This window comes from Ranitomeya variabilis, chromosome 2 (genome assembly GCF_051348905.1).
Source record: "Ranitomeya variabilis isolate aRanVar5 chromosome 2, aRanVar5.hap1, whole genome shotgun sequence".
NCBI classification, from domain to species: Eukaryota; Metazoa; Chordata; class Amphibia; order Anura; family Dendrobatidae; genus Ranitomeya; species Ranitomeya variabilis.
In genome coordinates, this window is record NC_135233.1 from 275,260,984 (window position 1) to 275,274,879 (window position 13,896).

The 13,896-nt window shown below is 46.1% G+C and overlaps 1 protein-coding gene across 1 annotated transcript in view; it reads right to left on the reverse strand.

Annotated features, from left to right (window-relative positions):
- The window catches only part of LOC143805505 (phosphatidylinositol 3,4,5-trisphosphate 5-phosphatase 2B-like), a 100,998-nt gene that overhangs the window by 59,372 nt on the left and 27,730 nt on the right, over positions 1–13,896 (reverse strand). The window contains exon 6 of the mRNA XM_077284952.1: positions 2,269–2,356. Within this exon, the coding sequence (XP_077141067.1) occupies positions 2,269–2,356 (88 nt within the window). The remainder of the gene's footprint in view (positions 1–2,268; positions 2,357–13,896) is intronic.

Genomic DNA, 13,896 nt, shown 5'->3' on the forward strand with positions numbered 1-13,896 from the left:
TGGCAGGCAGCTGGCGAGACCAATCAGCGAATGAATATCCGTGACGGAAGTTGCCGACAGAAAGACAGAAGTACCCCTTAGACAATTATATATATAGATATATATATATTTATATTTCATATAGCGCTAGATAGCAGAAAAGCCGGTAATTCAATTGCCGGCTTTTGCTATCTATTTCCTAAACCCGACATGATATGCAACATGGTTTACATACAATAAACCTTTTCATATCCCTTTTTTTTGCATATTCCTCACTACTAATGTTAGTAGTGTGTGTGTGCAAAATTTGGGGGCTATGGCTGTTAAAATAAAGGGTTAAATTGCGGAAAAAACTGGCGTGGGCTCCCGCGCAATTTTCTCCGCCAGAGTGGGAAAGCCAGTGACTGAGGGCAGATATTAATAGCTTAGAGAGGGACCATGGTTATAGGCCCCCCTGGCTAAAAACATCTGCCCCCAGCCACCCCAGAAAAGGCACATCTGGAAGATGCACCTATTCTGGCACTTAGCCTCTCTCTTCGCACTCCCCTGTAGTGGTGGGATATGGGGTAATGAAGGGTTAATGTCACCTTGCTATTGTAAGGTGACATTAATCCAGATTAATAATGGAGAGGCGTCAATTATGACACCTATTCATTATTAATCCAATAGTAGTAAATGATTAATAAAACACACACACATTATGGAAAAAGTATTTTAATGAAATAAAAACACAGGGTGTTGTAATAGTTTATTATACTCTTAATCCAAATGACGACCCTAGTTCTGTAAAAAACGAAAAATAAAAAAACAACAATATCCCATACCTTTCCTGAGCTCAGTCATGTCCCAGGCTGTAAATCCATCTGAAGGGGTTAAATAATTTTACAAGCAGGAGCCTGCTAATGCAGCTGTGCTCCTGTCTGTAAAATCTGGGGAATTAATGGAATGCAGGGGAACGTAGCTACCTAGACTTGCGGTGCTGCGCCCCCTGCTGGCATAACCTCATATGAACTCGAGCGTGAGAAAATATTCAGAAAAATTCCCACGCTCGAGTTCATATGAGGTTATGCCAGCAGGGGGCACAGCACCACAAGTCTAGGTAGCTACGTTCCCCTGCTTTCAATTCATTCCCCAGATTTTACAGTCAGGAGCACAGCTGCATTAGCAGGCTCCTGCTTGTAAAATTATTTAACCCCTTCAGATGGATTTATAGCATGGGACATGACTGAGCTCCGGAAAGGTATGGGATATTGTTGTTTTTTTATTTTTCCTTTTTTACAGAACGAGGGTCGTCATTTGGATTAAGAGTATAATAAACTATTACAACACCCTGTGTCTTTATTTCATTATTCTTATTGACACCTCTCCATTATTAACCTGGCTTAATGTCACCTTACAATAGCAAGGTGGCATTAACTCTTTATTACCCTATATCCCACCACTACAGGGGAGTGGGAAGAGAGAGGCTAAGTGCCAGAATAGACGCATCTTACAGATGTGCCTTTTCTGGGGTGGCTGGGGGCAGATGTTTTTAGGCAGGGGGGTCCTATAACCATGGTCCCTCTCTAGGCTAACATCTATATTAATATATTATAAATATTAATACCTGCCCTCAGTCACTGGCTTTCCCACTCTGGCGGAGAAAAATGCGTGGGAGCCCACACCAGTTTTTTCCGCGATTTAACCCTTTATTTTAACAGCTAGAGACCCCAAATTTTGCACATACACACTACTAACATTAGTAGTGAGGAATATGCAAAAAAAAAAGGGATATGAAAAGGTTTACTGTATGTAAACCATGTCTCATATCATGTCGGGTTTAGGAAAGAGATACAAAAGCCGACAATTGAATTACCGGCTTTTCTGCTATCTAGTGCTGTATAAAATATAAATATATGTATATATGTGTGTCTCACTGACATATATATATATATATATATATATATATACTGTATATATGTTTTCACGAATATTTGAGCCCATGGATCCATTCTATGTCCATTTTGCAAGCTGGTGAGAAAATCTCGCTGCACGGATGCCATACGGATTACATACGAAGGATGACATGCGTAAAATACGCTGCCACACCCTGTCTACGGATAACATACGGATCACTGTTTTGGGATAATATTACACATGTAAAATACAGACCGTATTTCCCTACGCCGAGTGTGACCCCGGCCTAAAACTCTGCGATTTTGATGCAGACAAAATACATGGCATCGAAAACTCACCAAAAACTCATCGAGGGCGAGGAACCTAAAAGTACAGTAAGGAACAGTTACCAACCTGGTCACCGGTCGGAAGTATTAGCATAGATGTCTGTCCAAAGACTTGATCAAGTGTCTTCAAACTGTGCAACGTGTCTTTAACCTCGCTGGAAATAAATCAAAAAAGGTAATAATGATATCAAGTTAGGAAATATCAAAAACTGCTTGTACCATTACCATTACCATTACCATTTATTATAAAATAACACACATTATAAATTGTATTGTTTGTCTTGCAAGATATAATCCACCACTTAATGCCAAGTAGTATAATTTGGTAGCTCTGATTCACAGGTGGGGAGTGTAGTCGGCTGTAGACATGCAGTCATAGAAAAAAGTGAAAATATGGAGATATTCATTTTTTAGATATTCATTTTTTATTGAAACAGTCTATAAAGATAAAGGTAAGCAAACTCATATTTATTACAACCTTAAGGTGGATGTCCTTTTTATTAAACATATTACAAAAAAGATCGTCAGCCCCATACTAGACAATTTTCCAAAATATTTAGAAATCAGTAGTGGAAAAGAAAAGCTATTGTCACACCTGCTGAGGGACCTGCCATTCCAATGTCTGTTCACGTCACTTGGTGCTGCCACATGTATTTTGCCGGGGGTGCTTGTGATAGGGGACATGTCAGGACCAGAAGCAACCAACACAGACTACAACAAGGTGAATGAATCCAATAATGAATATCACCAGCAGGAAATACCAGTAGAGGAAGGTATTTAAAGAAACACCTGAAAGGTGATAGGCAGACAAACAGAGCAAATGAAAAACACCTGTTACCCAAAAAGGACAGAAACAAAGATAATAGTACTAAAACGCCCAAAGAAAAGGTGCATCTGTTGTGGTTCAGCAGAAAGAAATGCAGACCACAGAGCTCAGAATCAAGGGTTCAAATCCAGAAGCATGGCATATATACCAGGATGGAGGGTGGTCCAGATCTTGCACTGGGGCCCATTGGACTCTAGTTATGCCACTGGCCAGATGGTCCGTTTGATCGGTTGGAGGTTGATCTCAGTAGCTAACAAGAAACTGAGATCACATCTATTACATCAGGTGAAGAAGAATTGGACTATTTGCCAAGAAACGTGTTTTTTTCAAGGTTTTCTGTTGCCTTGATTTTGTTTCTGGGCTTTGCTAAAAATTAACAGCTAGGCATGTACTTGGGAGACAAGTGGTGGCAATAGTGATGGCAGACGCCAGTGCAGTCAAGGTGTGATTTTTCAAGAGAGAAGCATATGTTGCACTGCATTCACCCAGAAAGGGGTAAGAGCCATCAGGGCATAGTCACCTAGCAGGTTACAACTCTGAAGGATATATCTTAATCACCATAGGCTACAGCTTTTATGGTTGCAGATATAGACTAGATGGAGACTAGTCTCCAAAAATTTTAGAGTGAAGCCCCTATTTATGGTGTAATATGGCGAAGTCTTAAAAAAAAAAGATGATCGCGTTGACGGAGATAAAAAAAAAAAAAAGGCTTGCCACAGCAAGTTGATTTCTATGCTTTTTGGTGTGTGCAGTATGCTGAGAGACCACTGAGTGGCAGTGTTGGAGTTACTAGCCGTCTAGGGAGTTACTACTATGAGTGATTACCAGGTATGGACTGGGGCTAAAATTCAGTCCTGGCATTTGAAATAACACAGGCCCATGTTGTCACCATCCCCAAGCACTAGATGGGATATATTACTAATATTACCCTGGATAGAGGAAAGCAAGATTTACTGCAAGACCAATATTTCTAATGATACCGGTGGCCTGCTGGGGTAAGTGACTGAATCAGCGACTTTGTGCTCCGTCACAACTCTTAACAGTATGGATGTCTTGAGAACACCAATTCTGTTAACAACATTGCAGACAAGGTGGCCCATGACCAGACAGGCCCTTCTGGCATTTGCCAGAATTGCCAGATGGCCAGTCCGGCCCTGGTGATTACTATAATAAAACCATAAAAAGTTGAAAAAGAAAAGAAAGGGTTCTGATGCAAAGAGTCCAGCAAGCTAAAGCATGACAGGAGAAGAGGACCATACTTGTTGTACATGTGAAAGGCTGAATCTGTGGTGATATGCGCCCCAAGTTCTGCATCCTGTCAGCAAAGGATAAATGAGGAGAGGGGACTCAGAAGCAGGGGCAACATAAGTCAGTCTGGTGGTGGCCAGGTGTATGGCCATGGGGACAAGAGGTGGTTGTGATTCGCCTCTCCGCATCTGGACCTACAGGACTTAGGTAGTCCCAGCATGCTGTTGAAGGTACTGAGAAGCTGCATGGCAGGTGGTGAACTAGAGTCCTTCCAGCCAACGGTCTTCGTCTGAGGGTTCAAGGGTCGTCCATTAGATCCGGGGTAGCAGGTGATGCAACTTGGCAGGTAAGTGGTGTTATCACTGGGGTGCTTCTTTGTGTTGTGGGCATGAGGCTAGTTAGGCTGCTGTTGCTTGTGGATGAGTAAGTCGCAGGTGAGGAATGGTCCAAAACACCCAGAAGAAGGTTTAGGACTAACCTGGGAGGTCCCTAACGGTTAAGTATGCACTTGCACTATCATCATGAGGATTTTGTAAGGCGAATTCCCATGGATATCAAATTTAAAGCTCGAGCTGCCCTAAAGTGTATCCGTCTTGCTCGGCTGAAAGCCATGCCCATCTGCTATTTTTTTCTAAATGTTTTTAGACTTTTTTAAATAATTGTATTTAGTCCCTCTATGGAACTTGACTTTTCTCTAGTTTGATCACTGGTCTCCTGCTCTGCAATACTTCTGTGTTACAGGGTATTAGACCTGTCAGTTTTATACCAACAGGCAGCCTGTTAGACCCTGCAGGGACAAAAAGGTCACCATAGCTGGCTGACTCCAAGGCCATTATCAGCATTTTGTGATCACGGGGTGCCAATAGGGTTAAAGCTGGAGCCTCCTTCTTCAAATAAACATCTAGATACCGCTGTAAGGGGTTAAACTGCGCGATCAGTGCTAGAACGAATCACAGCCAATAAAGCAAGATGTCAGCTGTAATAAACTAAGCTAAGGAATCCATTACTTACCCTGAGGTTGATATAATAACCATAGACATCTTACAATTGTAGGGTGTCAATGTGATTAAAGAGGGAGCCTCCTCTCACAAATAACCATCTACATGCCGCTTTCACTATTGACAGTGGTATCTAAGGGGTTAAACAGGTGCCATCGACACCTACTGATGACGAAGTTGCCTCTGCTTGTGAGGCAGCACCATTATCATGAACGCCGGATTTCGGAAAAGGGTTATGCAGGTGGAGAAGGGAGAGAATATAGCAGTATGGTTTGTAGTTAAATAAGAGTCACAGTCATTTCAACATTTTTTGTGTTTTAGAGAATTTGACAGTAATCCCACCTCCTCTTCTAAGAAGGAGTTGAATAAAGTTGAGCTGTAAGGGCTTATACTCACTTGCGAGAAACTCGGATGAGTCTCACACGGCAATACCCGGCACGGCACCCGGCACTCAGGAGCGGAGCGTGTGGCTGCATGAATTGCTATGCGGCCGCACGCTCCGATCTGAGAGCCGGCAGCAGCAGCGCTGGGTATTGCAGTGCGAGACTCATCCGAGTTTCTCACAAGTGAGTATAAGCCCTTAGCAGCGGAATAGGACATCATTCCTCGTTCTATATATGAAGGTTTATTTGTGGAAGATCCGGTTATGTCAACATTATGCTTGTTACCAAAAATCCACAAAAATATTATGGATCCACCAGGCCAATCCCTTCTCTTTGGCAATGGGGGTCTGTTTGTGCTAATGTGTAATTGTGTTAAACAGTTAATGAGTAATTTACTTTCATACATACAGAAACCTTTGACACTAGATGGCGTTTATTATGATACTAAATATTCTTAATTGTTTTATTTGTCCACTATATCATCCAGTCCCATCACGGGAAGTTACATATTCTTGTAATACTTTCATGGTAAATTATATCTGTAAATCATCTGCTACAGTCATTTAGAACTATTAATCACAACACAAATATTTTATTCTTCTGCCTATCATTTCACATATGGTGCTCTTGAGTATCTAGGAAGCGCTAATAATAATGTGCGTTTCCACTGACCTTTCCCTATGGTTCTTGTACTGCTCACAAGTACACAATGCGACTTCCGAAATACTGCGGTTGGGCGGAGAGGATCACATGGATACGAGGCATGCACTACATAGTTTGATGAATTTTGTTACAGGGTGAATGCATATTATTTACGTTGGCAGTGGACACAATTTCAATACCTCCTGATGAAGCAAAAATACAAAACTTGTGATGGAGTACTGGACAGTATTACACGTGGTGTGGCAATTATGGCTCATGGTTTTCTGATTCATCTGGCTATGTATAGCAAGTGTTATATCATTCTACATGTTCTGGAAAATTCCTATAACTATATTTTTCCATAACATATAACACAGAATTTGTTGGTAAAACATTTTTCTGTTTATTTTGAAAAAAATAATTAATTTAGAAATTGTTGGCAGCAACACATCTCAAAAAAGATTTGGGAGAGGAATGTTGTCCCGTTCTTTTTTTTCTGATGTAGGATTCTCACTGTTTACCAATCCTGAATTTTTGTTTTATAATGTGTCAAATATTTTCTATTATTAAAAGGTCTGGACTGCAGGCAGCTGGTTCATCACCTCAACTCTTCTTCTGCAAAGCCATGCTGTTGTGATGGATGCAGTATGTGGTTTAAAATTGTCTTGCTGGAATATTCAAGGCCTTCATTGAAATGGATGTTGGCTGGATGGGAGCACATGTTGTTCTAAATCTTCTCTATAATGCTCAGCATTGATAGTGCCTTCCAGGATGTGTAAGTTGACTATGCCATAAACAATAATGTAACCCCATATCATTAGAGATGCAGAAACTGTGTGCTGATAACAAGCTGGATGGTCCCTCTCCTGTTGAGTTCACAAGACAACATGTCCATGGTTTCCATAAAGAATTTAAAATTTGGATTCATCTGACCACATAACAGTCCATTTTTAATTAGCTTTTGACTTGAAAAGAAGCCAATGTTTCTGGATTGTGTTCATATATTGCTTCTTTTTTGCATGATTGAACTTTAACTTCCATTTGTAGATTGCATGGTGTACTGTGCTCAGCGGCAATGGTTTCTTAGAGTATTCTTGAGGCCTTGTACTGATTTGCTTGTCTACCGTACACATGTAAAGTGCCATTGCCCCAAATCAATAGGAATATACCTCTGTATGAAATTGTAAAATGTACTGTCTGCTGCCTTGTGTGCTTAAGTGTCTTGCCAAATAAATTGTACAGTGTTTTTAAGAATGTGACTGGGCTCATGGCTACCACCCCAGGTACCGTTACAAGTGGCCCTGCGAGAAGAGTGTGAGTTCCTCGCATGGATAAAGTGGGGTGAAGAAGAAAGAACAGAGCCATAATACATGCGGGCCAAGATGTCGGCCAGAAGCATGCACTCCAAGATGGTGACAGGAAGGTGAAGGATTGCCTATCGTGGGAGTGGATGGCGCCCGAGAGCGTGAAAATGTGTCCAGCCAACAGGGGTGTCAGCCCAAAGAAGGATATGCCCTGCAGCCAGGATGCAGCCCGGAGTGGGTGGTGCGTACCTGAGGAAGGCACGGTTCAGTGTGAGGCACGGCTCATCAAGTAGAGGATGGCGAAAGCAGGACTGGTGGCCAAAGGCAGAGTCACCAGGAATGAGGTGTGACGCTGTGACTGCGTCGGAGGTCCGGCCCAGGAAGAGCCGGAGCCAAACACACAAGAAATCTGTGGTAAAGGAGCGAATGGCGCCATTTTGTTTGTTTGTGTGTGAGGAGCTGAAGAGAAATGCTTTGGTGAAGATGGCTTGTAGCAACCAGGAAGTGAGTGTCCTTTGGACGTCAAGGAAGATGCAGAAGCAGAGGAGATACCACAGATCATCACTCAAAGGGCTGTGGCATGAGGCTAATGTTCAGTGAGTGCTACCCATGGATCACCAATCCCCCAGTGATGATGATGCAGTGGTCATCCACCCCGCAGCTCAAGGTAGGCCTCTAGTCCATGAGCTGCAGGTGTGCTGCTGGAGTTGGATGTCGGAGAAGAGGAAGTCTCTGGCTAAACCATGAAAAGGAAACAGATTTGCCTTGGGTAAAAGTGAAGCCTCCATTTTGGTTCACAAGTTGGCTGGAAAACCATGGGAAGAAAATTCGTCCAGTTACAGAGGCCAGCTGGGTCTTGGAAAGCTACAGTTTGAGGTGTCCCTCCTCTGTTGTTGGTTGTTTCAAAAGAAAAAGGACTGTTTAGTATCTTTTTGGCTGTAAGGCCTGTTTTATTCTTTCCCTTAAAGAGAAAGAGGGACTGTTTGAGACACCTTTGTGGCCGGAAGAGGCCTGTTGGCAGGAATTGTGTTAAGGAAAGCACGCTATCCCAAGGACTCTTCCCCTATGGAAATGTGCCCAAGTCCTATGGACTGTTGTTGGGGGTAGAAGGGTCAGGAAAATCCCGAGGAGCTGTGCCAAGTTGAAGATAAAATACTGTGAGCTTGCTGCTTAGACAGGACTATGCAGTTAAAGGACTGTGTCCCTGTCCAATGGACTGGTGGGGGACAACGGACTGTACCCCTCATGGACTATGTCCTGGTCATCAGGACCAATGTTTGAAGAGGGGGGGTTGGACAAACCGATGTTCCTACCTGGTCAGGAACCTTAAGGACTGTGCCCTTGGACAAGAAGGGCTGCTGCTGTGTTGGCCTGTGGTCCTCTGTTATATATGGACATAAACACTTTGTTCCAGGGTCACGCCGACCCAAAGAAAAAGGAGAAAAAAAACTGTCTTCTGGAGAAGCAAAAAATTTATGTTTTTTATTATGTGGTTTTATGCATTATTGTCTTTTAGATTTCCGAATGCTTGAGGACAACCATCATTAAAGAGAGAAGGAATGTAAGGAGGTGGTTGAGCTGTCATAAACCCCTCCCCTGAAGACACCATGGAGTTTAATGTAAATGTGTGAAATATGTTTTCTTGTAATAATAAGTGTTAGTACTGCAGCCCACAAGGAAATTAACGGTCACAAAACAAGTGAAAGGTTAAGTTTTTCCCAGCAATAGTCGACAGAAAACAGATACAGGTGTGTGAGAGTTAACTATTGGGACAGCCCCTAGTGGGTAGGAGCATTTAGAATCTCTGGGTAGTTAGAGATTTTGCAAGAAGTTCAGTCAGAGACTTTAAGTTAAGAAAAGAGTCTGGAGAGCAACAAAGCAAGTGTGGAGCAGAGAGGCACAAGGCGACAAGAACCATTACAAAACTGTAGAGACAACTGAGATCTAGTTCATATTCCTATTAGTGGGAATATAAATGGAAGAAGTGAGTCCAGTGTTGACCAGACATGGGGAAGCCTGTGAAGGAAGAGTGCTGCCCAGGTGAGGATACAGAAGAGGGAATCAGCTCTAAGACCATCCCTTGTGTAAGGGATCACAGACTGCTGTTTGGGTGCAGGGTTCACACAGTAACATATCAACCCGTGTGTCCCTGCACAAGGAAGATGGATGTTTATCTCATTTGATCTGCTTGTTTACCATCCACATGTAAAGTGACGTCGCCCAAAACTGACAAGAACATACTTCTTTATGAGACAGAAGAAGTTGTAACGTGTACTGCATGCTGTCTTGTGTGCGTAAGTGTATTGCCAAGTAAAGAGTGCCTTGTTTTTAAGAACGTGCCTGGTGTTCTTCTCTTGAAGTCTAATTTACCTTGTGAGGAGTGAAATGGGACCGGTCTGAAGGTAAAGGTACTGTAGGGGTTTTTACTCACTTGGGTGCAACGGGAGGAAAACAGGAGGCTTGTTCGTTTAAAAGTTCATAGGGGTTTATTACTTCATAAACCCCAGAAGCAAAACAGAAAGTAAACAGCCTTTAGGTCAGGCAAAACAAAGTATAAATGTCCATAGCAGGGATCTGCTCCTCCAGGCCTGTGGGCACACAGGCTGGGGTAATGTCCGGTACTCAGGCTCAGTCTGGAGCCACACACACTGGAGGGCTTCTCCCTCCCAACACACAGACCATGTGCCAAACAACAGTCTCCATTATATAGGCTGTAACCACACCCAAAGGTGAGGTATGTGGGTAGCCAGACCCGCCAATCTCTCACAGCTACCCAGTCCCAGGTGCACCAAACGAGCCTCTTAGTGCTTACATGCACTAAAAAAGATACTCCGGGTTACATCACAGGACGCAGCCATCTCTGTGACACATACCTCCCATCGACTATGCGGCCATTAGCCTCCTTACAGTACCAATAGCAACACTGCCAGTCAGGGGCGTAAGTACCGCGGTCGCAGCGGTCGCCATTGCGACCGGGCCCGCTAGGTCAGGGGCCCAGGGCCGGCAGGTCAGACGCCCCTGGTCACCGCACTATGTCCGCCTCCTGCTCCCGCACACTTCCGTCACTTACTTCTATCTATAGATAAGCAGCAGTGCGCAGGCTCAGTGACGCTGCAGAGCGGCTCCTCCCATCCATAGCAGGGGGTGGCTCTCTGTATCCGCCGTCACGCCCCTGACGCGCCACTACACAGACTGGTGAGGCGTCCCGGCACTTCCAGCTCTCGCGTGCGGATGCTTTCTTCAGTTCCCATGTTTCCGGCGGTGCCCGGAAGTGGCAGCACCTGTTTCCATAGTGACCCGCGGCCGTCCTAGCCATGTCCTGTCACGCACTGCGGCTCCGACTCTGCCGCCTGTCCCCGGTCCTCAGGAGCCTTCATTATGTCCAGGGCCAGAATCCCGACCCCCAAACCAAGGAGTACTTCTACTACATCGACCACCAGGGACAGGTACGGGGGCACAGTGCGGCAGGAGCTCGGGCCCCTGGGGCCCATAGCTGTGATCGGCTGCAGCGTGATTTCTCCTCTTTATTTTACAGCCCGCACAGTGGTATGTATATACCGCACAGTGGTGCTGGATAGACCACTGTGCAGGCTGTGCTGTATATACCACTGTGCGGGCTGTGCTGTATATACCACTGTGTGGGCTGTGCTGGATATACCACTGTGCGGGCTGTGCTGTATATACCACTGTGCGGGCTGTGCTGTATATAGCACGGTGTGGGCTGTGCTGTATATACCACTGTGTGGGCTGTGCTGTATATATCCCTGTGCGGGCTGTGCTCTATATACCACTGTGCGGGCTGTGCTCTATATACCACTGTGCGGGCTGTGCTGGATATACCACTGTGCGGGCTGTGCTGGATATACCACTGTGCGGGCTGTGCTCTATATACCACTGTGCGGGCTGTGCTCTATATACCACTGTGCGGGCTGTGCTCTATATACCACTGTGCGGGCTGTGCTCTATATACCACTGTGCGGGCTGTGCTCTATATACCACTGTGCGGGCTGTGCTGGATAGACCACTGTGCGGGCTGTGCTGGATAGACCACTGTGCGGGCTGCGCTGGATAGACCACTGTGCGGGCTGTGCTGGATAGACCACTGTGCGGGCTGTGCTGGATAGACCACTGTGCGGGCTGTGCTGGATAGACCACTGTGCGGGCTGTGCTGGATAGACCACTGTGCGGGCTGTGCTGGATAGACCACTGTGCGGGCTGTGCTGGATAGACCACTGTGCGGGCTGTGCTGGATAGACCACTGTGCGGGCTGTGCTGGATAGACCACTGTGCGGGCTGTGCTGGATAGACCACTGTGCGGGCTGTGCTGGATAGACCACTGTGCGGGCTGTGCTGGATAGACCACTGTGCGGGCTGTGCTGGATAGACCACTGTGCGGGCTGTGCTCTATAGACCACTGTGCGGGCTGTGCTCTATATACCACTGTGCGGGCTGTGCTGGATAGACCACTGTGCGGGCTGTGCTGGATAGACCACTGTGCGGGCTGTGCTGGATAGACCACTGTGCGGGCTGTGCTGGATAGACCACTGTGCGGGCTGTGCTGGATAGACCACTGTGTGGGCTGTGCTGGATAGACCACTGTGTGGGCTGTGCTGGCACCCAACACCATGTTGCAGTGCAGGAGATTCCTCCTGCACGGCAACAGTCCGAGGCGTATCTAGGGGAAGGGGGCAGCCGGGGCACGTGAGAGACAGGAAGCAGCTCCAGTCATCACGATGAGACAGCTTCTCAGTCTGTATTTTCCCCCCCTCATACATCTCATGTACGTCTGAATGAGATCGTATTTAAGAGAAAGCCAAAATAACCCCGGGACAGAAGGCGAGAGCAGGGGGGAGGTGCGGGACAGAGCCGCTTTAGTCAGGAGAAGCTGAGGAGCCGCAGCCGGTTTACATCAGCCACCCCTGTACCAGAGAGGAGATTGTGAGTTGTGTATATGAGCTGGTATCTGGTGTGTGTGTGTGTGATATCTGTAGTATGTGTGTGTGTGTGTGTTATCTGTAGTGTGTGTGTGATAACTGTAGTATGTGTGTGTGTAATATCTGTAGTATGATGTGTGTGTGTGATATCTGTAGTGTGTGTGTGATATCTGTAGTGTGTGTGAGGCAGGGGCGTAACTACCACGGTCGCAGCTGCATGCGGCTCTGGCAGGTCAGGGGGCCGTGTGTCCCCTTGAGCCTGTCTCCGTTATGCTTGTGTCCCTTGTCCCCATGTGCCAGTCTCCCTTGCCCACTAGTCCCTGTGTCCCCTTGTGCCAGTCCCCCTTGTCCACTGGTCCCCGTGTGCCCCTTGTGTCAGTCTCCCTTGCTCACTTGTCCCCGTGTGCCCCTTGTGTCAGGCTCCCTTGCCCACTAGTCCCCTTGTGTCAGTCTCCCTTGCCCACTAGTCCCCTTGTAACCTTCTCCCCTGCCTCCTAGCCCCCATGTGTCCCCTTGTGCCTGTCTTCCTTGCCCTCTCCCTTGCCCCCTCATCACCATTTGCTCGTGTCTTTCTCACTGCCCCTGTATGGAGGGGCTGCATTATACTATGAGGGGGGCTGCATTGTATTCTATGGGGGTTACATTGAATTGTATGGCGGGGGGGCCCCATTTGGAAGTTCGCACCGGGGCCCATAACTTTGTAGTTACGCCACTGCTGCCAGTATATACTCACACACCTAGAACTTTCATTTTTTCTGTAAGAACATGCTGTGGTGTCGGACACATGACTCTCGTCCATGGCTACCACCCTGGGCACCATCACAATTATGCACTGTGGATGGTGGGATAGTCAAAGTCTTTGCAATTTTACACTGAGGAACATTTTTCTGAAGATGTTCGACAATTCTTAAAATCAAAAAGAAAAAAAAGAAAAAAAAAAAAAGAGCATGAACCGCACATCCCAAAATCATACGTTGATCTAAAGCCGCTAGGCAAAAATTTAAATACTGAACATGAGGTTTTCAGTTTAACATTCTGATCAGACTGTATGAAGCCCACTGCCCCTTCACGGCAAACCTCGTAGTGGGTCCTAACGCCCTAACGGCGCGGAGCCGTGCGGCGACCACCGCCGCAGCGGCCATGCACCAGCAGAGCGGACGGCCTGTTGCCCCACAGCAACCATGCTGCGAGACTGAGTCCCCAAGACTCCAGACCACGCCGCCCGACCAGCACAAAGCCACAGCAACAATGGCCGCCACACAGCACCAGCACCAAAATGAAGGGAGCATTTCAACTCACCTTCCTCCAGCTCTTCAGTGAAAGCCAAAATGGGCTAGACCCCTTACTTTGCAGTCTCCTG